The 26,936-nt window shown below is 37.8% G+C and overlaps 1 protein-coding gene across 3 annotated transcripts in view; it reads right to left on the reverse strand.

Annotated features, from left to right (window-relative positions):
- Positions 1-26,936, reverse strand: part of LOC150103230 (uncharacterized) — a 161,710-nt gene that overhangs the window by 127,681 nt on the left and 7,093 nt on the right. For 2 of the 3 annotated variants that reach the window (XM_090397599.1, XM_090397598.1), the window contains exon 1: positions 5,165-5,335. In XM_090397599.1, coding sequence (XP_090253725.1) covers positions 5,165-5,180 — 16 coding nt within the window. In that variant the 5' untranslated portion in view covers positions 5,181-5,335. Of the gene's footprint in view, positions 1-5,164; positions 5,336-5,463; positions 5,647-26,936 lie in introns of those variants that run through there. The other variant, XM_090397597.1, reaches the window with a different exon arrangement.

Below are 26,936 nucleotides of genomic sequence, written 5' to 3' on the forward strand. Positions count from 1 at the left end.
TAGTGATGTTTACTTCCTGGTGCACTACACCAGAGTGTACAGAGGATTTGAAATTAATCGCTATTTAGTCTTGAGCAGGATAAAATTGAATTTCATATTGAAAAGAATAACACGTAAGAAAATTTTAAAGAGAATAAAAGTTGAGCAGCTCTCAGATGTGAACTCTAGACTAAAATACACAAAGATTATTGAAGAAAAAATGAAAGAGTTTGAGAACAGGAACCAAACCTTGGAGATTCAGCGACAAGCCTTGAAGAAAACCCTGATTGATTCAGCCAGAGAGGCATGTGATGAGATTGTCTGCAAGGATAGAAAAATCAGAACTCCGTGGTGGAACAGGAAGTTAAAGAGGCAGTGAAGGAAAAGAAGAAATCATATCAAAAGTTCCTGGCAAATAAGTCAGCTTGTGCTCTTAGAGAATGCAGAGACAAATGTAAGAAAGCTAAACACTGTATAAAACTAGCTAAACAAAAGTCATAGGAGGACTTTGGCAAGAACATAGAAAATAAATACCAAGAAGGTGGTAAGATATTCTGGTCGCTGTTGAAGAAGCTTAGAAATGGAGGAAAGAGTGCTGTAAAAGGAGTTAGAGATGATAAAGGTGACATGAAAACGGGAGAAAAAGATATCCTTGAAGTATGGAGTAATTACTTCGAAAAATTGCTAAATGAAACAGTGATAGCAGTGATAAAAAACACTCAACAGGCATACAGTCAGGAATACATATCCATACTTCAAGTAGAAAAAGCCATCAAAGGCTTGAAATGTGGAAAGGCAGCAGGAGTAGATGATATTCGACCAGAAATGCTGAAGTATGGTAGTATAAAAGTCTTACAGTGGCTGCACTGCATAGTCCAGAAAGCCAGGACAGAGGGACGAATTCCCGATGATTGGAGTAAAGCTCTCATAGAACCCATATATAAAAAGGGAAATAAAACTGAATGTGGAAATTACAGAGGTATTTCCTTACTGAGCATTCCTGGCAAGATTTATGCAAGTATACTTGAGAAACGGTTGAGAAGAATTGTGGAAGAAAAGCTTGGTGAAGAACAAGCTGGATTCAGGCCAAATACAGGCTGTCAGGATCAGATCTTCACTTTACAACAAATAGTTGAGAAAGCATGGGAATATAACAAAGATCTATATTTAAGTTTTGTCGATCTGGAAAAGGCATATGACAAGGTGCCAAGAGAGAAGTTATTCAATACGCTACAGTTATATGGTGTTAATGGGGTATTATATCAAGCAATACGTAATCTTTATTTGAGCTGTAAGTCGGCAGTTAGAATTGAAGGAAGTACAGGAAGATGGTTTAATGTTAAATCTGGTGTGAGACAAGGATGTACATTACCCCCCTCTGTTATTCATTATCTATATGGATCACATTATGAAGGAAAGTGGTATTAAACATGATATCAAAATTGGAGATTTTAATGTCAGCTCTTTGCTTTATGAGGATGATGTTATACTTCTAAATAAATCCACTACAAGTTTGCAAGATTCCCTGACTAAATTAAATAACTGTGGTAATAGATATGGTATGAAGGTCAGCAATAAAAAGACAAAGACAATGAAAATAGGTAGAATTGTTGAAAATGTCAACTGTGTTGTGAACAGGGACCTTTGGAACAAGTAAAACATTTCAGCTACTTAGGCAAGATTTTTAGTGAAGATGGTAAATTAAATATAGAAATAGACAATAGAATCGACAAAGCTGGTATGGTAGGAAGTCAACTGAATAAATTCATATGGAATAAGAGAGAAATTAGTCGGAACACTAAATTAGCTGTATAGACAGAGTTGAAACCAATTTTAACTTATGGATCTAAGAGCTAGGTCAGAAGTAAAACACTTGACCAAAGAATAGAAACTGTAGATATGAGAGTCCTGAGAAAGATTAGAGGCGTGAACAATGGCATCAATGGCAATATCATATTAAAAAGTAGGATATTAGGAAAGAACTTGACATTGTCAGCATCCAGGAATGCGTTAGCAGGGCTAATCTAAGGTGGTATGGTCACTTAATCAGAATGGGCGAGGAAAGATTAGCAAAACAAGTGTTCTCTGCCAGGTTGACAGGAAAACGACCCAGAGGAAGACCAAGATATAGGTGTATTGATACAGTACAAAGTGCCTTAGATGATAGAAATATAAGATCTGATAATGTTGGAGTCTTGACAGGTAACAGACTGATTTGGAGAAAAATTGTAGATAGGAAGTTAGTAACGATGTAAATTTTTCACGTAGTACTATCATATCCTGTACACTGCTTGAGGGTACATGGCAGGAATTTGATGATGATGAACTATGAGAATATAGATTGGAAGGACGAGGAGAATGGAATTTATGCATTTACTAAGGAATAATTACCTGAGGCGGCATGTGATGGAATGCACAAGGAGGTTGAGCGTGCTAGATCTAGCAACTGCATCAGAGAATGTCTATAACCGATATGACCACATTGCCACCAACTGGTGAGGGTGTTAATATGGTCTTGAGCTGGGAGGTGGCTAAATATGTGGAAATTTTCAATCAAGGGGGGGGGGGGGGGATCTGTGGAATTACAGGGCTGGTAAATTCGACAAACTTAGGAGATTGCTTGGATTGGTGCCATGGCATGTGAAATGTGAGGGATGGATTTTGATAGTGCATGGGAAATTGTAAAAGAGTGTTTGAGGGAAGTAATAGCAGATTGAATTCCTAGAATTAGGAGAATAAATCAAGTGGTAATTAAATGGATGAATGCCATCAACTAAGGAGCTACAAAAAAAGAAAAATTTGTAGAGGGAATTCAAGGAGAAGGTGAGCAGCAGGCACATGAGTAGTACAAAGCACATGCCAGAAGGGTAACCACTGTGGTAAGAAAGGCTAAAGCAGAGTATGAAAGGAAGTTAGCAGTCAGGCCAAAGATAATCCAACAGTTCTTTCGGTATGTTGTAAGTAAAAGGAAGAAAGTGTATGACAGAATGTTTTAACACGTTCGCTGCCACGCTACTTCGGCATAGTCTGTTCCCGTATACGCCGAGCAATTTCACTTCTTCAAGGTCAGTACGGTAATCTCGTTGCCGGCGGTAAGTGTGATATGAGTATACTCGTAGTTGGCTTGTGCAGAGCATATACCATCTATGCGGATATACAGTTTTGATGCTAGCTCCACAAGCCAAGAATTTTCACTTCTTCAAGGTCAGTACAGTAATCTCGTTGCCGGCGTTAAGCGTCATACGAGTATACTCGTAGCTGGCTTGTGTGGCTGGTTTACCAACTACGAGTATACTCGTAGTTGGCAGCGAACGCGTTAATCAATGTCGATGGTAAGGAAGTAACTGAATCAAGCAAAATAGTAGAATTACTAAGTGAACATTTTGCAAGAGTATATCATTCAGGTGGAAATATTGCAGTAACCAGAGATGCAAAGGTTTATATGGAAACTGAGGTAAATGAACTGGAGGTGATTAGCATATTACAGAACTATGATTGAATACAGCTATGAGATAAGGTGGTTTACCAGCTCGAGTTTTACAAGAAGGTGCTAGGGAGTTGGCAGTGCTTTTGACCACGTTATTTAATCTGTCTCAGCTGTGAATTAATCCAGGGGGTTGAGGGGTGGAAAGAGGAGAAAATAGTTTCATTGCATAAAAGGGACTCCAAGACTGATGTAACATATTACTGACCAATCAACAGTTGAAGAAGTTGGTCAAGAGCAAAATAGAGGAATGGATAATGGGATGCTATGTGGTTTTGTGAGAAAATAAGAGGAGAAAATAGTTTCATTGCATAAAAAGGACTCCAAGACTGATGTAACATATTACTAACCAATCAATAGTTGAAGAAGTTGGTCAAGAGCAAAATACAGGAATGTATAGAGAGAAATGGGATGCTATGTGGTTTTGTGAAAGTAAAAGATAGATCATGCTGCAGGTGCCTTAAAACTTGCTCATGTTTTATAACATAGTGACAGCTGAGTTGGATAGAGGTAATGGGTTTACGCTGATTACTGTTAGCCTTTGTGAAGGCTTCTGACAGGATACCACATGGAATTCTAATTAATAAATTGTAGCACACGGGGATGGATATAAAGTTGGTGAAATGGATAAGTGAGTGGTTGATGGAGAGATACTAGACCGTAGTTTATGCAGGAGTAGAGTCCAGTAGAAGGCCTTTGCCTAGTAGCATGCCACAGGGCTCTGTTCTTGGTCTGCTATTTAATTTGAACATTAACAATATAGGAAAGGATTTGGGAGGAACTATTCAGTTGTTTGCTGATGATGCAAAATTGGGTAGAGCAATAGTCAATAAAGATAATGTTAAAATTTTGCAGGATGATTTGGATAAACTAGCAAGCCAAGCAAATGAGAATGAATGTCAGTTTAATGTGGCAAAGTATAAGATTATGCTTTTTGGGATGAAAACATTACCAGCTGTGTACCACACTGCTGGAACTGTACTCTAGAAAACTGATGAAGCTAGGGATTTGGAGGTGTTAGTAGATGGAGAATTAAAGAGTGGGATAAAGAGGATATATTGTAAAAGTGACTAAAGTGGCTCACTGGATTATTTGGTTATAGAAGAATACCCTGACAAGCAGAAACAAGCAGGTATTATACTTTTTTTTTTTATATAGAGCCTTGGTAAGACCCTATTTTCACTACAGCGCAGAGATATGGTCATATGATGATATGATTGGGACATACAAATTACTGAAAGGCTTTTACAAGATTAATACAGAGGAAATTTTTCAGAACGAGTCTGGTGGTGGAAAAACTAAGAATCATCCTTGGAACTGAGCAAGAGTGTAGTTAACTTAGGTGCCAGTTCTAGACTTTTTTGCTTGGAGAGTGGTGAATGAGTGGAATAGGTTGCTAGAGTCTGTTGTGGGTGCCATGACTCTGAATGAGTTCAAAGCAAAGGATGATAGATACTGCACAAATATTGGAGAGTGCTTGGCATGATATTTAAGGCTTCCCTCAATTTATGACTCCATGGAGTTCCCTATATTATACTACTACTACTACTAATAATTATTATTATTATTACCCTGAAGTATTATTTATCAATTTCAGCAAGTTTGAGGCATATCTATTCAGTTATTTTCAAGTTAAAAGGAAATATAAACACTTGCTTATATACATGTGTGTGTGTGTGTGTTGATTGAAGGTTAACTTACAGATATTCTTGTGCATAAACTGTCATGGATTCATTTTAAAACACCCTGTGATTATATTATTATCTGACACCTCCAGGGAGTCCAAGCCTCATCGAGGGAGGGCACCGTCTCCACCTACAACTCCGTCTCCACCATTCAATCACCAACTGACTGCAACTACTCTAACGCCAACCACTGGATTATATGGTTAGAAGCACTAGAACTAAGAATAAAAAAATTGTGGCTATTCTTCCAAAGATGGATAGAAAAATAAGCATGTATTATAGGACCAAATTATTTATTTAATTTTTAAAGAATACAATATAAGCAACTAGCTGCCACGATCCAGATGGAAGGCTGGGTGTCACTACTCCAAAGTAGAGTATCCCAAACATGGCTAAAAAAAACCATGCCAAAAACTGCAATGGATGTAAAGGTGGTGACCATCCATTTTCTCGACTCCACTGCTTTCTATCTCCAGGAACTTTAAAGCAGAGGGCCATCTGAAAGAAATACATGTTATTCAAACAAGATGACAAGAAAGAAATCAAAATGCAATGAATACTAGAGTTATTTTACTGAACAAAATCAAAAATTCTATTCAAAGTTAAAAATAAATATTGGTAATTCTTGTGGAAAGGCTTAGACATTCGTTATGCATTTTTTACTAAGTAATTTAAGGAAATTACAACATCATCTAGGATATACATTAAAATAAATTTTAATATACTTCAATATTTCGGCAATGTCACATTGCCATTTTCAAGAAACTTAAGAACAAGACACGTGCACGCAGGCACAACAAACAGTAAATGAAGAAGAAGCAGGAAGCTATTAATTCTCCTAAGGTCCTGATGGTGCCCCCCCCCCCCCCCCCCAGCACGCAATGTTGGTATTCTTGGGCGGTTCAGCCCAATCACCCAAGAATACCAACATTGCCCGCTGGGGGGGGGGGGCACCATCAGGACCTTAGGAGAAATAATAGCTTCCTGCTTCTTCCTCATTTACTGTTTGTTGTGCCTGTGTGCACGTGTCTTGTTCTTAAGTTTCTTGAAATATTGAAGTATATTAAAATTTATTTTAATGTATATCCTAGTTAACGTTGTAATTTCCTTAAATTACTTAGTAAAAAACATTGGTAAATTCAGTGGATAAAGTGGGATGGGAAAGGTAGATTAGCTTCTTTCTAGATAAGTCTAAAACCATCCTACTTACCTTTTTTTTTTTTAACCTCTCCCATTTCAACAATCAATATAACCATCTAGACTCAATCTGTTATTATGAAGTTAAACTATGACCATATTTATTTAAAATTTGAGCTGTCCCATTATAACTAGAGATTTAACAACAACAACAACAAAAGTGCAATGATTTTATAACATATATAATTTATCATCAATTCGTGGTATATGCTCTGAGTGTGTAAGTTATTATGAAAATCATCCAAATTCAGGATTTCATTATTACCATCCTATCAACAGTTTTCTTCCAAATGGGTTTATTGCAGAAAGTTTTTATGCTCAGTTACAAAATAAATTGAGAATAAATACAATGCACCTTTCTGCAAACTAATCTGGAATAACAAAGTTATTCCAGATTAGTTTGCGGAGGGAACATTGCTTCTTGGTCACCTAGTTTTCAAGAGAATGTATTGGAGAGGAGCCAGAGAAGGTTCACAAAGTCAGTGTCATGTCATATATAGGGAGAGAGAGAGAATGTGACTTATAGAGACTCGTAAATAGGAGATATGCCTGAGATACATAAGCTGGTGTGGGGGGGGGTTGTTACCAGATTAAGGTGGAAGAGATTTTTCACAGGTAGAGGGAGATAGGGGAGAATAAGAGTGCATCCCTGGAAGCTATAAAAGGAGGATGTGAGTAGCAGGTTCTTGGCATAGAAAGTCATTGGAATGCATTGCCTGAAAGTGTGGTGAGTTGAGTGCTGAAAATTGTGAGTGGGTTCAAGGCATGGTTTGGTGATTTTTTTTTTTTTTTTTTTTTTTGCATGAGAAAGAGAATAATAATATTTATAAAATCTTGGTTATTTATGAAGAGTCTATTATCCTATTTTGTAATTTCATCATTTGGTTAAAAGGCATCTGGAACAGTATCTGCTAATCTTAAATGCACTCTAATTTTGAAATCTTATTTTTCTCCCCACCTTGCTTAAATTTCAGCAGTAATTTTCCTAATGCTGCCTCTACAGTTTAATTCCATTCTTTATTCTCTACAGTTTTCCACACTGATGTAAAGTAGCTCTCTCTCTCTCTGAAGTTCTCTCAGATGGCTCTTTTGGTGACAGGACTTGGTTCCCCCCCACTGGATAAAGTATTGCTTAAATGGTATACTAAAGGCAAGCCAGTTTACCCAGTTCCATTTTGTAGATGTCCATGTTATACAAAAGTTGCTGAGTTACTCTTTGAATAGTTCAGGAAAGCTACCTGGCATTCTCCAGGGTCATGAGATAGTTGCTACCTCATTCTTGAAGTTACAGTTGAGTAGAAGTTCATGGTCAGTGATGTTATTTGCTTGGATTCAGTTAACATGGGAAATGTAATTTACTAATTTACATCACTTTGCAGGCAGGTTAGATTCCATTCTTTATTCTCTACAGTTTTCCACACTGATGTAAAGTAGCTCTCTCTCTCTCTGAAGTTCTCTCAGATGGCTCTTTTGGTGACAGGACTTGGTTCCCCCCCACTGGATAAAGTATTGCTTAAATGGTATACTAAAGGCAAGCCAGTTTACCCAGTTCCATTTTGTAGATGTCCATGTTATACAAAAGTTGCTGAGTTACTCTTTGAATAGTTCAGGAAAGCTACCTGGCATTCTCCAGGGTCATGAGATAGTTGCTACCTCATTCTTGAAGTTACAGTTGAGTAGAAGTTCATGGTCAGTGATGTTATTTGCTTGGATTCAGTTAACATGGGAAATGTAATTTACTAATTTACATCACTTTGCAGGCAGGTTAGAAGATATGTAGATTCAATCCAGGCAAGCTTCTAACAACTGGAGTTTTTCCTTTTCTAGAGTCCATATTCCTGCAACGCATTTTAAGCTGTCTAATGCGATCTGCTAATGTGGAGGCTTCCTCCTATTTTTTCATACTGCAATTATAAACACTTCTAATCTCTGACCATGACAATGCTAGAGGCACTTCTCTCTTTCCATCTCTAATTAATTACAATCATATACATTGATTCATTTCTTCAGATGTGGAAAAAGTGCTGAGAACTGAGGGCTTATTAGAATGATGATCTCACTCTATATTCACCAAATAGCCATTTTAATATAAGAGTGTCATGTCTTCATTTGTCTAGGTTTTTTTAAATCTTCCTGATTGGTTGGTTTATTGGTGCAAGACAGCAAAGGTCATACTGTGCCATAGTAAAGGTTACAGCAGTACATAAACAGTCAAAGATAAATTAATAAATAATATGAATGTACAAAAAAGTTAAGCAATGCAGTATCTACATTATAAACAAAATTATAGTCAAATGTGTTTGTACAAATTATTCTTTGTAGAAGGTTAAAAATATCATGCAATCTGTCTGAGTCTGATAACATCTGCCTAAGTGTATATGGCTTGGCTAGATGGTTAAAAATTCATTCCTCTCTCTCGTGTCAAGTGTTGGTAGAATATGATAAATAGTAAGTTACCTATTGCATTTTTCACACATGGGAGGGTCATCAGCCCTCAGTAAATAAGAATGTGTAAGATAACTGTGACTTATGCAGAGCCTAGCAAGAACAACTTCTTCTTCTCCTCTCTTTTTTTATACAACCTCTTCTTTATACATTGACTAGAATGCCAATGTTTAATTTCATATAATTTGTTTGTCAATGTATTATTATTATTATCACCCCAAGAACTCATGGAGCCAAACGACTCATCTGGGAGGTCCTTTTATCACACACACACAGCTCATCATACCATGTTTTAAACACATTCAAACTCTTTGCAGACACCACATTCTCAGGCAAGGCATTCCAATCATTCACAACTCTGCACAAAAAAAAACCTGCCATTCAATCCCCCTACTCACTCCCTCTTTATACAGTTTCCGGGGATGACCTCTGGTTCTCCCCTGATCTCCCACTATTCTCATTAAAACTTCTTCAGCATTGATCCTATAACAACCCCTTACCAACTTGTAGGTCTCTATCATATCTCCCCTCTTCCTCCTGTCCACAAGACTCTCTGCAAATTACATCTTCTCAATCTTTCCTCATACTCAACATTCCAGAGGTCAGAAACTACCTTAGTCAGTCTCCTCTGGACCCTTTCCAACATCTCTTCATCCTTCTGAAAACCCGGTGACCAAATCTGGGCACAATAGTCCATGTGTGGCCTAATCAAAGCCTTATACAACAGAACAAGAATCTCCCTACTTCTACACATCAGTGTCCTCTGCATCATTCCCAGAAGCCTTTGTGTTGTCTTCACAACATGTATCCTGACATGATGACTGACACTGAGCAATTAGCTTTGATTTTATAACCTGTCTGTAGTCTGTATATGGTACTGTCAAACAGTATGTGGAGAAGGTATTAGCTGATCTAGAAGCTGCATCTTCAGTCTCATTTCCCTTGATTCCAATGTGGCTAGGAATCCAGCACAACTGAACATCAAAATTAAGGGTTTTCATTTTGTACAACAGGTGTAACATCTCATACAGAACTGGATGTGGATTATACACTGGAGAGGAGATAGCCTGTAAAGAGCTCAATGAGTCTGTATAAATGATATACTTTTGGTAGCAGTTTTATTTTAAATGCACAAGTGCAATTTGCAATGGATCCAACCATTGCAGGTTATTTTGCCTTAAGAAAATATAGTCTTGAGACCCCATAATCCAGCTTTGAATGTATAAACGCACAATAAAGACAAAGCAATGAAGATCGATCTGCACCCATTCAACAGAAGATAGAGTGCAAAGGAGATTCAAAGCTCTCTTGCACTTTTCTCTTTGTTGATGAATGTGTGCAAGGAACGCAAGTTTTCTGTCAAAGATGAGTCCCAGGAACTTGTCTTCTGCTACTGGAATAACAGTTCACCTCATTCCTAATTCAGGATCTGGATGAAGAGTGCATTTTCGATAGAAGTATACACAGACACTTTTTTTTTCTGTTGAAAACCTGAACTCATTACTAAAAGCCCATAGAGAACATGATCAATTGCTTGAAGTTGTCTTTCAATTCCCCTTATGTTATGCGAGTGACAGTAAATTGTGAGGTCATTAACATATAGAGCAGTCTACAGTGGGATGAAGCTGTTCAGTGACTGAGTTAACTTTGGTAGCAAAAAGTATCACACTTAAGACAGAGCCTTGGGGAACACCCTATTCTTGATAGCATACTTCCCACTCTGATTTGTTAAGTTTTCCTGGACAGAAAGTGTTTTCATAAATATGGGAAGGTGTCCTCTAAGACCTATGTTATATTCTACTATGCCATATCTCCAGGCTGTGTCATAAGCTTTCAGAAGTCTGTCATTAACCATTTTCTCTAATATCTTACAAAGACAGCTGGTCAGAGCTATTAAGTCGATAATTATTTGCTTGTGTTGATCCTTTCTGGTTTTGGGATGGCAATGACAACTGACTTATACCAAGAAACAGGAAACTCTTCCTCTGCAAGTATTCTATTATATATTAAGAAGAGATCCATAGAAGATGATGGTAGATGTTTTATCATTTGATAATGGATGTTATCAGGCCCTACTGCACTAAGGCAAGACAATAAAAGAGTTCTTTTTTTTTAGTTTCCCCCTTAAGCAAATGGTTGGATGTATGGCTGAAGCCAGTGGGAAAAATCTAGCCTTTGTTTCTCTTGCTGCTCTTTCAGTATTAAAAATTCAGGAGAATATGAAGCCGTTTCTGAGATTCTGGCAAAATTTTCTCCCAAAGTGTCTGCAATAGCTTTGGGATCAGCAGTAACACTTCCATTATGGTTTAAGGAAGGCAAATAGTGTGTTCTATATCTACCTTTCATTTTTTCAGATTTTAACCCATATAATTTTTGCACTGGTCATTTGATTAACTGATAAGGTAAGTTGGATCCAAGATTGTTTTTGACTCTGACATCTTACATAATATGCTTTAGCCCAAGCATGCTTAAAAGCTATTAAGTTTGACATGACGAGGTTTCAGAGAGCAATTTAGAAATCTGTTATCTTGTTGTTTTTCTAGTTAAGGATACTCATTGCCTGAAGATTTAAGAAAAGGAACTGTGCTTCTTTGAAGATGCAGATTAGTTCTATTGAACCTCTGATTTTCTCTGAGTAAGTTTTCTGAATGGACAAGTACTGACTTTCAGTGTATTTACCCTGCATTCCCTGCCTGACTAAGGGCATTGTCCTGAAGGTTGAAAATGCAACACAGACATTACTGACAAATGTCTGGGTAGCTAATTACCTCAGACCATCTCATATTTTCTGACTTGGAGACACGCTTCTTCAGCAAAGGTTAGTCGATTGATAGAGCCTCTGCTACTAATGGCTCAGCAAAAAGTTAAGCAAGTTTGAGTGCAGGTAGTTGGAAGGGACAATCGTTCGATGCTGTTGTCACACACTCCCTCGATGAGTCTTTGGACTCCCATGAGGTCACATGGGAGTCCAAATCTCCATGGAAAAAGAAATAATTCCTGAATTGAATTGCTTTTCTTCTGGGCAATTTTCCCTGCATGCATTCTTAACTGTATCCCATTTAAAGTTAAAGAAGACTCTATGGATTAACTAAACGAAGTTTTCAGTGCACGCTATTGAAAATCTCTCAATTTTTAATATGCAAACCTGACTTTTGATCATCATCATAAGGGTGATTAACTGGTTATCATCATAAATTCTTGACATATATCCTCAGGGAATGTACAAGATATTATGATAGTACTACAAAAAATAGTTGCATCATTACTTCCTATTGACAGTTTTCCTCCAAATTAATCTGTTATCTAACATGACTCCAATATTATCAGCTCTATCTTACATATTTCTCTCTTCTAAGGCACTTTTTACTGTATCAATAATCCACCTAGATTTTGGTCTTTTTTCTTGCATTCCTGGAAAAGAGCATGTGTACTGATAACCTTTCCTCTACTATTCTGTTTAAATGACCATACCACCTGAGATTAGCTCTGCTAACACATTCCTGAATGCTAATAATGTCAAGTTCATTCCCAATATATCCATTTTTAATACTGCCATTGATGCCATCTGCTCAATCTCCTAATCTTTCTGAGAAAGTTCATATCTGTGGTCGTCAGTCTTTAATCAAGTGTTTTATTTCTAACCCAGCTCTTAGATCCTTATGTTAAAATTGGTTCGAACACTGTCCTTGTAAACAGTATAGTGTTTTGACTAATTTCTCTAAGTTGACTCCCTACTATACCAGCTTTGCTAATTCTGCAATCTATTTCAATATTCAATTTGCCATCTTCACTAAAAAATTGTGCCTAAATAGATGAAATGTTTTATTTGTTCTATAGGTTCTCCATTCAGAATGCTGCTTATGTTTTCAATGTTTCTGTCTATTTTCATACCAAATTTATTACAAAAGTTATTCAATTTAGTCAGCGTAATCTTGCAGATTTGTACAATTTATTCCAAAGTATAACATCATCAGCATAAATTCACTGTGAAGAATTTATGGAGACAAAAACACACATGCTAGAGTATTTACTTTACTTATAATACTCGACATTTTGACCTCTGTATCAAGGTCATCATTAGGAAAACATATATATGCACAGGGCACAGGCTACATGACATTACACACAAGAGTATAAGATAAGTCAAAATGCTTTGTTAATCATTTACTAGCCTGACCTCTGGTGAAGAAAAAAAAAGTCAAATGGAGATGGGGGGGGGGGGGCAGTGACTGATAGACATCACAGGGTTATGTATGGTAGAGTGGAATCAAGGTGAATGAGGGCAACTAGTGGAATGCCCCAGGATTCTGTACTAGAACCACTACTCTTTAATTTGCCCATTAATGATATAGTAGAAGATTAGAAGGGGGGGGGGATATTCGGTTGTTGCCAATGGTGCAAAACTAGGGAGGGCAACAGTTGAAAAAGGTGATGTAGATATTTTACAGGATGATTTAAATAAATTGGCAGTGTGGGCAAAGGACACTGGTTGTGAATTCAATGCTGTAAAATCTAAGGTAATGCACTTTGGGATGTGCAAAGATTACGCACTTTGTATCATATTGATGGTACTAGATTACAGGAAACTGGTGAGGATAGGGATCTGAGGGGTGATTTGCAGAGAGAGATTTGAAATTTAGAGGACATATTACAAAAGTTGGCAAAATAGCTCAGAGGAATATTTGGATGCTGAAGAACACCCTGATGACTAAAGGTAGAAGGTAATTATTCCTCTTTATAAAGCTATGATTCTGCCAAATGTCAACTACTGTGCACAGATTTGGTCACCTGTGTTTCTTGGGGATGAGGAGGTGGAGAGGATTCAAAGATGAGTGACCAAACCCATGACAGGTCTGTGGAATGTTCCCTATGAGGATAGACTGAGGGTGTGAGTTGCAGTTTAGCTGACAGGTGGAGGAGAGGGGATAAGGTAGAAACTTATAAGTTACTAAAGGAATTCTATAAGATTAACAGAGAAGAAAATTTTCAACACACACAGGGAGTAGGAAGGAAAATAAGGAGGTCACACTTGAAAGTTGTCTAACAGTGTGGTTAGTAAGGGTGTGCAGACTAGGTTCTTTACATGGAGAGTGGTGAATGAGTGGAATGGATTGCCAGAGATGGTTGCAAGTGCTCCAACAGATAAGTCTAAGGAGATATGTTAATGGATAGAATTGATCTCCCACAATGAGCCTTTTGACTCCATGGAGTGACCCCATATAAATAATAATAATAATAAATAAAAAATTATACACAAATATAAATTAATTTCCAAAATAAATTTCTTATACATATAATACATATTAATAACATACAGATGATAAATAAAAAAAGAAAAATAAATAAATGAATGAATAAATAAAGTTTTATAGTGAAACTACATTAAACAAATCTCAACAGTTCTCTTATATCAAGGTTTTCCTGTGTTGGGGTTCTGCCATCACGTTCTGGATGTTATGAGGTAGGTTCCAAAAGTTTCCAGCCTGACATACAAAATTTGTGCCAATTTTAAAACACTGTGTATGACAGATAGCACCATCTATGGGGAGGTTAGTGTACCAGTTTCAACTCTATATCTCTGTCTTTCAGTTGGAGGTACTTGTCTGACTAACACGTGACACGCTAAGTGTCTGTAATGTTAAAAATTGAGTATCATGCTGTGATAAAGTTTTTTCACCAAAGAAGAACTTTCTCCAAATGCTACCAAACAGCAACTGAATGGTGTTTATGAGGAAGCTTCTCCTTCATATTTCACAGTGAAGGAATGGGCTAAACAGTTTCACCTAGAGAGAGAGAGAATCAAAAATGATCCTCATGATGGTCAGCCTGTGGAAGTGATGACTGCAGAAAATGTCTCTCTTGCTGAGGAGGAACTTCTCAATGACAGACAGCTGAAGCTCAAAGAAATCTCAGCAAGGTTGGTTCTTTCTATAACAACTGTCTTTCTTATCATTCACAAGAAGTTTCATTGACAAAGATCAGTGCAGGTGGGTGCCCCCATCTTCTCTCTTCAATTCAGGAGTATCGTGTGATCTGTTCCCGCAAGTTTTTAGAGCTTTGCCAAGGGAATTAGAGAGAAGTGCTGGAATTCATTGTCACTGGGGATGAAACCATGATCCTTTATTATGATCCTCTTTCCAAAAGGGAATCCATGGAGTGGTGCAAACCAGGCAAAGCACCACTGGAATTCTCTTGATTGACTTCAAGGAAAGGAATACAACTGTGAATGTGGAATATTATGTTTCACAACTGCACAACACCATAAAAGAGAGGAGACAAGGAATGATGAGTCATAGTGTTTGCCTGTTTACAATACTCCAGTTCATATGGCTATTGTTACGGAGGCTGCAGTAAAGGACTGTGGCTTCCAGTAGATTGAATACCCACCCTACAGCCCAGTGACTACTACCTCTTCTCGAAACTGAAGAAAGACCTTCAATGACAATTTGCGGATGACAATGAGGTGAAAGATGCAGTTTTAGGCCATTTAGCAGACAAAAGTATAAACTATTTTTTTAAGGGTATACAAATGTTAATTCAAGGATGAAAAGTGTGGAGTAAAAGGAGATTATGTTGAAAAGTGACAGTCTTGTTTTCTTTCTATCACCTTGAAACGTTAGTCAGGCCGGAAACTTATGGAACCACCCTAGTAAATAGGTTGCAGATGGGTCCTCCAGGTTCCTGGAATTACTAATCCACCATTCTTGTTGAGATTCGGATGATGTTTCAGCATCTCACAAGCTTCCTCAAACTTTCTTTCAAACCAGGTTTTGGTGTTTTCCAATTGATTTTGTGACATGTTTGAAGTACATGGTCTGACAGGCCTGTTTTACCATACTGGAGGAATTTAATGTGGCGTTTGTGTTCATCTTTTCTTATTGGGATGGTGCACCGTTTCCCCTATGTAGGATAGGTTGCAGGTGCACTGAATTTTGTAAACCCCTGGGTGGGCAAGGTAGGGAAGGGGATCTGTAGATAAGCCAAGTATACTTTTTAATTTTGCAGAAGATTTGTCTTCTGCAAAAACTTAATTTTGCAGAAGACAAAGGTTGCCTTAATGTTGTATTTACGTAGCATTCGACCTATATTTTCTGATACTCCTCTAATGTATGGTATGGCATTCTTGTAATCTTTTTTGTTTTTAATGATATTGTTGGAGAGGATCTTATGAACTGTTTTTTGGCTGTAGCCATTTTTTTATTAACATTTGGCTAATGCCTTCTTCAGTGTCTCCTCATTGCAGCAAATTGTTAGGGCTCTATGCTTGAGGGTGCTGATAACCTAGTTTTTGTGTTGGATGGTGGTGTGAATTTTTGTGTATGTATCGGCCTGTGCATGTAGGTTTTGCAGTAGACTGTGAATGAAAGGCAGCCTGAGGGAAGACGTCATGGGTGCATCTAGAAAAGGAAGAGAGTTACTGTTATAAATCTCTATTATAAATTAGATAAGTTTGTGTTGTTTGTTGAGGTGGCTTAGGAATGTATTTAATGTTTTGCAGCCATGGGGCCAAATGACAAAAATATCATCAACATATCGGAGTCAGATTTTGGGCTTCAGGCTTGCTGAATCTAGAGCTCACTGCTCAAAGTCTTCCACATAAAGTTAGCTATGGGGAAGTGGTGAGCCCATGGCCATACAATCTATTTGCAAGTGAAAATTATTTTGCCACACCCAGAACGAATACTCAGAAATATCCAGAACGAATATGTGGGCAAAGAGGGTTGTGATAGCGAGTAGAAATATTATTATTATTATTCAGGCCTCCATGGAGTCAAAAGACTCACTGGGGGGGAGGTCTTTCCTAGAAAACACAAAATCTATCATACTACTCCTTAAACTCATTGACCATTCTCGCTCTCACCACTCGATCAGGCAATGCATTCCATGGTTCAACCACCCTCCATGCAAAGAAACCACTCCTCACCCTCCTGTCACAGCTTCCTTTCGTAACTTCCAGGAATGGCCCCTTGTCATCACTCCTTCCACTGTTCAACCAAGCGAAAGAACTCTGCAGTGTCAACCCTGTAACCACCTCTCAACAGTTTAAAAGTCTCAATCATATCACTTCTCCTTCTATCTACCAAACTCTCCACATTCCCTCAGCCAATCCTCATAACTAACATTGTACAGTCCTGAAACCATCTTTGTTATCCACCCACCTCTGTACCCTTTCCACAGGTAATTTATCCCCTTCAAATCCTGGGGACCAAATCTGAGAACAATAGTCTAAGTGTGGTCTGATCAGGGTCTTATACAACGGAATGATAACTGTTTTATCTCTGCAGGTCAGCATCCTGCAGCAATCCTCTGTGTTACCTTCACCACCTTTGCAATATGTCCACTGAATTTCAAGTTTCTATCAATCCCCAGATCTCTTGTCTCCCCTCCTTCCTCCAGTACAACTCCTCCAATAGAGTATGAAGTGTCCCTCAAGACCTTACATTTTGCTGTATTAAACTGACACCCCATTCATCTGCCCATCCCACTCAAATCCTCTTGCAGGGCTACCATATCTGCACCATTACCAATAACCCTTCCCAGCTTCACATCATCTGCAAACAACCGAACATCCCCTGCAATCCACTGACAATGTCATTGATGTTCTTGCTCTCACCACTCTATCAGGCAATGCATTCCACAATTCAACCACCCTCCATGTTCTGCATGAGAAGAATAGTATCACTGATTGGGGCATTAGTGAACAGGGCAGTTATGTTAAAGCTGACTAATAGATCTTTGTTGTTGAGTGTGATGTTTTCTAATTTTGTTGATGAAGTGTTGTGTATTTTTTATCTAAAAGAGGGAGAATGACCTACCAACTTCTTGAGGATAGCTGCTAGATTTCTTGGTTAAGCGATAATTGGGACTGTCAGTTCCTTCAAATATTGGTTGTAGTGGTGGTGTATCTGCTTTGTGTATTTTAGGTAGGCCATAAATTTTGGGAGTGTGGGTATAATGCAGTAATAGCTTTTTAGTTGTTTCCTCTGGCCACTTGATCACTAATTTGATTAATTCTGTTGTTTTCTTTTTGATGAGGTTTGTAGGATTGAAGTTAACCAAATGGTATGTATTTTTTTCGGATACCAATTGGTTCATTTTTTCAAGATATGCTGTCTGATCAAGAAAGACAGTAGCATTGCCTTTGTCCACTTTAGAAATAACGATTGTTGGTTATTTCTTAGAGATTTAAGGGCTAATTTTTCTGCTTTGGTTAAATTGCAACATACTTGTTTATTAGAATTCACTATACTGGATGTTCCCATCTGGATTTTATCACCTATATTGGATGGGAGGGATTTTAGACCTCTTTTAAATGTATATGAAGTCTAGTTTGTTTACTGACCTTGATGTGATAACGTAATTTAAGCCTTTTTTGCAGAAGCACAAGTTCTCCATTGTTAATGTTGTAGCTGGATGTGCTGATAACTTGACCATGGTCTATTGGTGGTTGGATGATGCTTACTTCACTTGTTTTTGATTGGGTGCACCTTATGTCTCTGGTTTGTGACTGGCTGCTCTTCTGGGCATGACATCTGGATTGTCTGTTTTTTTCTTGTTGTTTCAGTCTTAGGAATTTTTGCTATTAGTTTTTTTTTGTTTTTACATCCACTGTGTAACATTAAAAATAGAATTATTTGCATAAAACAACATTGCCAATTTTGAAATCAGATTTAATACCACTTTCCTTCATAATGTGATCCATATAGATAATGAATAACAGTGCAAATAACATGCACCCTTGCTGCACCTGATATAACATCATCTTCCTGTACTTCCTTCAATTCTAACTGCTGACTTACATCTAAAATAGAGACCATGTATTACTTGATATGATGTCCCATTGACACTATATAACTAGTATTCTGAAGAGCTTTCCTCTTGGCTGGCATCTTGTCATATGCTTTTTCCAGATCTATGAAACTTATACAAATCCTTGTTATGTTCATAAGATTTCCCAATTATTTGTCTCTGTACCGAGCCTCTATAAGACCTCATCTCGACTACTATGCCCAGATTTGGTCACCTCAGTTCCTTCTTGATGGGGAGGAGGTGGAGAGGATCCAGAGGCGAGTGACTAAGATGATAGCAGGTCTATGGAATGAACCATATGAGAACAGGTTGAAAATTTGTGGGTTGCAGAAACTAGTTGATAGGTGGAAAAAGGGAGATATGATTGAGACATTCAAATTGCTAAAGGGATTCTATAGGATTAATTCAGAGGATATTTTTGAGATCAGGACTGGTGGTGGGAGAACTAGGGGACACCTACGGAAGCTGGGCAAGAGTGTGGTTAGCAGGGGTGTTAGAGCTGGGTTCTTTACTTTTAGAGTGGTAAATGAGTGGAATAAGCTGCCAGAGTCTGTTGTGGGTGCTATGACGGCGAGCGAGTTCAAGGCAAGGTATGATAGATACTGTGAGAATGTCGTATAGTTGTGTGGACATGATGTTTAGGGTCTCCCTCGATGAGTCTAAGGACTCCCTGGAGTCACCTGAAATAATAATTATAATAATAATAATAATAATAAAAGTGAAATCTGATCCTGACAGCCTCTAGTTGGCCTGAATCCAGCTTGTTCTTCACCAAGCTTCCCGTCCACAATTTTTCTTAGCCGTTTCTCAAGTATACTTTAGAACACATTAGAAGAAGAAGAACACATTAACAAGTACAGATAAGGAAGTTATTATTCCGCTTTCTAAGGCTTTGATGCATCCACATCTGGATTACTGTGCTAAAGTCTGGTCTCCTGGGTTTCTTGGGGATGAAGAAGTGGTGGAGAAGATTCAGAGGCAAATGTGTGGTCTATGGAATGTTCCCTATGAAGCCAGACTGAGGGTGTGTGGATTGCAGAAGTTGGTTGATAGGAGAAAAAGAGGGGATATGATAGAAACATTTAAGCTGCTTACAGAGCTTAATAGGATTGATGGAGGGGAAATGTTTCAGCACTTGACTGGAGGGACCAGAACAAAAGGGGACAACCCTGGAAGTTGAATAAAGGTGTGGTTAGTAAGGGTGTGAGGACTAGATTTTTTGCATGGTGAATTGTGAATGAGTGGAATGGGTTGCCAGAGTCACTTGTGAGTGCTTTATCTGTTAATGGGTTCAAGGAGAGGTATGACAGATTGTGTGGATAGTTAGGGTCTCCCATGATGAGTCTTCAGACTCTATGGAGGTGTTCATATAATAATACATACATACATACATATTCAAGGCCCACCTTTCCAATTTGGGTTGTGGGGGCAGCAGCTGCAAGAGGAACTTCCAATGGTCCAAGTTCAGGTATTCTGGTGGGACTCCCAAACGTGTCCACCCAAGGTTTTGGATATAATCTATCCAGCGAGTTCCTGGCCTTCCACCCTCTGACTTGGCAAAGAGGGCATGCTGGGGGAGCCTTTCTTGTGGCATTCTGACCAGGTGCCCATACCAAAGTAACTGTGATCTCTCAACACGGAGAAGCAATGGTTGAGTATTAAGGGTTTCCCGAATTGCAGAGCTTCTGACTCTGTCGGGTCTTGTTAGCCCCGCAACCCCTTGAAGGAACCTCATTTCAGCTGCTTGGATTCGTGTCTGCATTCTTTCAGTCATTACCCAACTCTCATGACCATAGGTGAGGATGGCGACATAGACTGTATTGAAGACAGCCAGCTTTGCCTTCTGGCTTAACTCCTGCTTCAATACTACTGAACGGCCAAGCTCTCGCAATATTGCGCTTGCTGAGCCAATCCGAGTATCTAGCTCTACGTCCCGCTTTCCATCACTTGTGAATATGGACCCAAGGTATTTAAACTTCTCCACCTGCCTCAGTGGGACTCCACTTACATGTAGAGTACACTGGGATGGTTGTCTTGAGACCACAAATGTTTCAGTTTTGGCCACACTGAACTTCATTCCGGCTTCTGCACAAACAGCTACAAACCTATCCAGGAGTCCACTGGATGTCATCCGTGGAAGAGCTAAGCAGAATTAGGTCATCTGCAAAAAGCAGACATCCAATGCTATATCTTCTAATTCTGACACACTCACTGCTTTGGCTGTGCCTATCAATCCAGTCCATAAATATTATGAAAAGGAGGGGTGACAGAACACACCCTTGGCAGAGGCCAACAGATACTGTGAAAGGTTCAGACTTTGTGCTGGTTACCCTGACACAAAACTCCAGGCAATCATACAGGGACTTGATGGCAGCTAATAGTTGGTCATCCACTCCATATTCCTGTACTAATTGCCAAAGCTTATCCTGAGGAACCCAGTCATATGCCTTCTCCAAGTCCACAAACGATAATAGCAATAAAATAGTAATAATAATACTTGCAAATCTTACCAGGATAGGGAATTTCCTCTGTAATTCTCATATTCGGTTTTATTTCCTTTTTTATAGATGGGTACTATGAGAGCTCTACTCCAGTCATATGGAATTCAACTCTCTTTTTCTCGTATGTAGTGTAACCACTGTAAAACTTTTATACCTCCATATTTGAGTATGTCTGGTCAAATATCATCTACTCTGGCTACCTTTCCCCATTTCATGCTTTTGATGGCTTTTTCTACTTCAAGTGCTGATATGTATTCCTGATTGCATTCCTGTTTAATGTTTTCTACTGCCATGCTGTCAATGCTTGTTTCATTTAGCAATTTTTCGAAGTAATTACTTCATACATCAAGGATATCTTTTCATCAGTTTTCATGTTACCTTTATCATCTGTAATTCCTTTTACAGCACTCTTTCCCCCATTTCTGAGCTTTTTCAACAGCCTCCAGAATATATTTTTTCAACTTCTTGATAATTATTTTCTATGTTCTTACTGAAGTCTTCCATTGACTTCTGTTTAGCTAGTTTTACATAGTCTATTGTGCTTTCTTACATTTTTCTTTTATTCTCTCAGAGCACAAGCTGACTTACTTCACAGGAACTTTCAATATGCTTTCTTCTTTTCCGTGATTGCCTCATTAATCCCCGAGTCCACCAGGTGGTTCTGATTTTTCTATCCTTGCAACGATCTCACCAATCAATAAATGTTTTCTTCAGGATTTGCCACTGAATCTTCAAAGTTTGGTTCTTGCTTTCAAGATCTTTCATTTTTTCTTGAATGAGGTTTGTACATTTTATTCTGCATTTCATCTCCAGAAGCTACTTAACTTTGATTCATTTTAAAAGTTTCTTACACACTTTTCTTTTCAATATGAAATTCAATTTTATCCTGCTCAACACCTAATGTATGTCACTTCCAATTTTAAATCCTCTATGTACTCTTTGAACCAGCAGGAAAACATCACTATCAACAATAACACAGTCAATGAGACTTTTCTTATTTCTTGCATCTTCTCTACAAGTAAATTTGTGCCCATTTTGATGTTTGTAATAGTCCATATCCTGAATAGAAATCCAGCAGGCACTTACAGTTATTATTAGCTTTGCTCTTTTCTCCAAATTTTGCCAAAACATTTCTATATGTCTGGTAATCATTTCCTATTCTCCTGTTTAGATCCTCAACAAGGATAAACTTTTCCTTTTTCATTGTGTCAGCTGCCTTCTTTAATGCATCAAAAAATTCATTCATTTTGTCCTTAACCCATAGGCACAAATAAATCTCATTATCAGTTCTCCATTCTGATATTTGCATTCTGTATCACTCTGGTTGATATTGTTGTCATTCGAGAAGATACACATCATATTTAGTGTTGAATACTATAGCTACTCCTTTTTCCTGATTGTTATTGTCTGAATATAACATCTTGTATTTGTTGCTTAGAAAGATCTCCCTATTTTTGTCTTCTTTGTTTCAGTAATACCTATTATGTTGATGTGGTACTTAAAAAACTAAAAAATTTCTTCACTATTAATCCTATAATGCCACCTTCAATAAGCTGGTCAATAGTCTCACACTGGGCAATGAAATTCATCTTTCACCTAAAGACCATGGTGATATTCGCATCCACAGCCTGTTGGCTAAAGAGCAGGAATGATAACCACTTGGTGTAAGACCACTGCCCCACATACTGGAGGCCTGAAATTATTTGAAAAAGTTCCATGTTCGGTCTTTAGAGAAGGGTTTCTGGACAATGTCAAAAATAAATAAAAAATACCAATAAATAAATAAATAATAAAAAAAAAAACAGAAAAAAAAATCCTTAGCTCACCCATGGTACAAATGTACTATAGGTTTACAGAAAACCTTACATGAGTGGAAGCTACATAAAAAAATGTCTCTATCATATCCCCCCCCCCCCTTATCTGCCTATCAACACAGCCTCTGCAACCTGCAAAATCTTCAATCTCACCTCATATGGAACATCCCACATCTTGGTCACTCACCTCTGAATCCATTCCACATCTCCAAGAAACCCAGGCAACCAGTTCTGTGCACAATAATTGAAATGAGATCTTATTAAAACGTTATAAAGGGATACAATCTGCTTATCTCTGCCTGCCAGGGTGTTCTTCAATAACCAGGTATAGAAGCATATCCTATGTACTATTTAGTCACTTTTGCAATATGCCCTCTGAACTTCAACTCATCCATCCATTAACACCTCCTTAAATCCCTAGCTTCATCAACTTCTGGAGTACAGTTCCATCAATACAGCACATAGCTGGTAATCTTTACATTCTGAAATGCATAACCTTACACTTTGCCACATTGAACTGACATCTGTTCTCTTTTGCCTGTATTGCCAATTTATTTAAAACATTCTGTAAAATTTCACAAGCACCTTTATTGACTATTGCTATACCCAATTTTGCATTGTCTGCAGACAACTGAATATTTCCCCCTCAGATCATTTCCTATATCATTAATGTATAAATTAAATAGAAGTAGCTCAAGTATAGGACCCTGTGATGGCACTAATTGAAGGCCTTCTATGGGATTCTGCTCCTGAATAAACTACTGTCTGGTGTCTCTCCATCAACCACTCTCCTATTCATCCAACTTTGTGTCCATCCCCATTTGCTGTAATTTATGTATCAGTATTCCACCCAGTATCCTGTCAAATGCCTCTGTGAAGTATCACCATGTAGCCATTACCTTTATCCTACCCAGCTGTCATTTTATTATAAAAAAAATAAAATAAAATAAATACTGAAGCATGATCTACCTTTCACAAAACCTTGTTGCCCCATATAGTATCCCATTCCTAAATTTTGTCTTTTACCAACTTTTCTAATACCTTGACCACCACTCCTGAAATGCTGATCGGTTGATTGATAAATTGCTACCTCTGCCTTGGAACTTCCATTATGCAATGAAACTATTGTCCAAAGGAAAACTCATGTAAAAAACTTATTTGTAAAATTTTTGCCAATGTTTCATAGGCTTCTTCAATACAGAATTATAGAATGACTAACAAACAATAACAGAAAATTCTAAAAGCCACTGTAAAATATATCGTTTTCTTTTCTTTGACTCTTGTTGTCGTTCTTTCGGGTTTTCATTATTTCAATTGCTCTATCATAAATGTTTTTACTCTACTCACTTATTACTTAATTTCGTAAATGCCTTTATTTAGTCCTTTCTTTTAGGCTTGCACGGTGATCCGAATGCATTTTTGGAAATTATGGAGACAACTACCGTGTTTGAATAAAAACTTTAGTTTACTATTACTAAAATTTTACAATTCGACGTTTCGACCTTTATGTTAAGGTCATCTTCTGGAGCGTACAAATATACACAGGAAACAAGCTATACCACAATCATACTGGTTCGTTAAAGACACTGACTAACCGCTACCACAATTGTTGGCCTGACCTCTGGTGGAAAAAAAAAAAAAAAAAAAAAAAAAAAAATTATACATCAGCGCTAAAGTCCTATTATTTGTGTTGTCTACTATATACATATATTAACATTATATTAACATCATTCCAGCCAGTTGGAGTGGAATGGTTTCTAATAATAGCAGATTGGCTAGAGTCCTGACTTGTGTTGAATCTTTCAAATTAGGTTGGCTGAATGTGTGCCATCCAGATCCTTGGAATTTTCATACCATCTTTGTTGTTGATATTTGGGTGGTTTATCAGGATTTCGCAGGATTCTTTAAATTTTCTTTCGTACCATGTTTTTGTACGGTGTAAGGAGCAGGTGCTTTTCCAGTTGATTTGGTGTAAGGTGTTGAGTGCGTGGTCTGAGAGGCCTGCTTCACCATAATGGTCTCAGACCACGCACTCAACACCTTACACCAAATCAACTGGAAAAGCACCTGCTCCTTACACCGTACAAAAACATGGTATCAACAACAAAGATGGTATGAAAATTCCAAGGATCTGGATGGCACACATTCAGCCAACCTAATTTGAAAGATTCAACACAAGTCAGGACTCTAGCCAATCTGCTATTATTAGAAACCATTCCACTCCAACTGGCTGGAATGATGTTAATATAATGTTAATATATGTATATAGTAGACAACACAAATAATAGGACTTTAGCGCTGATGTATAATTTTTTTTTTTTTTTTTTTTTTTCCCACCAGAGGTCAGGCCAACAATTGTGGTAGCGGTTAGTCAGTGTCTTTAACGAACCAGTATGATTGTGGTATAGCTTGTTTCCTGTGTATATTTGTACGCTCCAGAAGATGACCTTAACATAAAGGTCGAAACGTCGAATTGTAAAATTTTAGTAATAGTAAACTAAAGTTTTTATTCAAACACGGTAGTTGTCTCCATAATTTCCAAAAATGCCTTTATTTAGTCTTATCATTATCTTGCTACTCTATTTACCCTAATCCTTAAGTTCTACCTTCGGAATTTCTTCCTTATGCAGGAGATCTCTAGAAATTTATTATTTATTTATGACTGTGCCACTAAAGTTCTTCTAATGGCAAAAGAAGACATTCATACCCCCCAGTAGATTCTAATTAATCAGTTATATATCCTTTCTTGGCCAAGGTTTGCAGTCATGGCTTCAAATGCGTTCTCTATTTTAACTCACTTCTTATCTTATGGTTCCTGCTTATAGGATCGAATTAAGTTTTCTGGATCAGTGCATTACAAAAGATAAATCAGACGACACCTTTTGTATAATAATAAACAAGCATATTTAATGACTAATTGAATAATTATTCACAATACATAAAATCAAGGGAGATCGCCCTCCAAAATCTCAGTTTCAATCATGCAATTAAGTGTAACACTTAAGGTATCCTCTCATATTCGCTCACTTAATTCTCAACCAAATTTACGTCACAAACAACAAATAATTTCATTAACATACAGATATTACGGGTGCATACAATTACCATATTTCAGTTTTAATTATGCACCTTATATAACTCTCAAGGTGATCTCTCATAACCACTTAATTAAATATTAATAATCACATCAGCAAAATTCTTAACTCCGAGCTTAATCAATTTTACGACATAAACAACAGGTAAACACACTAACATAAAATTATCCCAAATACATATAGTTATTAATCTAATCACTTAGCCCAAATTCCCTTTCGGGAAATTAGCTGCACTCAATTTTACATCCATTTATAGTTAGACACCTTCACTAGCATTATTTACACATAAGTTATTATTGCCTTATTCTAAATATCTTATCAGTTCATTAGGGGATTCTCTTACATCACAAAAATTATATGAATAGACAGACTCACATGGGTTTCTTCCTGCCTTGTGTATACCTTCCTTCTCTGCTTGATTTGGCATTTCAAGGTTCCTTCTCCGCTCTGTGTTTTGGAATTCTTCCTTCGGAGTCACAGAGCACCAATGCATCGTGTTAGCTAGTGGGATATGAGGAGAGATTTTCTGGCGTCTTGAACTGCCAGGTGAAGAACTATGGCAGTCGGGGCATGTGCTGGCTCGATAGAGCGGCAGAGCTTTAGGACCGACTCAACTAGATTTCTCCTTATTTGATCGCCTCTGGATATCCTCGACTGTGAACTGGAGCAGCTCTCGGTGGACGGACCTCCATCTTCCTCCCTCTGACTAATGACCCCCTCTCAATCTCGAATTCACGTGGTCAAGATTACCCAAGATGAAAAAAAAGTCCTCGTCTCTTAAGATCCATGCCTTATATCCACCTGCGCCCCTGAAACTTGGGTTAAGTTTTTGGAACCCCTTATGTTCCCATGCAAATCTTGCATATAGTTACGAGAACCCCAGACAATATTTCATGACTCATGATTCTCGAACTTCCGCCGACTTC

The sequence above is a fragment of the Typopeltis vanoorti genome, chromosome 9, assembly GCF_054136105.1.
Source record: "Typopeltis vanoorti isolate ZY-2024b chromosome 9, IOZ_Tvanoo_1.0, whole genome shotgun sequence".
NCBI classification, from domain to species: Eukaryota; Metazoa; Arthropoda; class Arachnida; order Uropygi; family Thelyphonidae; genus Typopeltis; species Typopeltis vanoorti.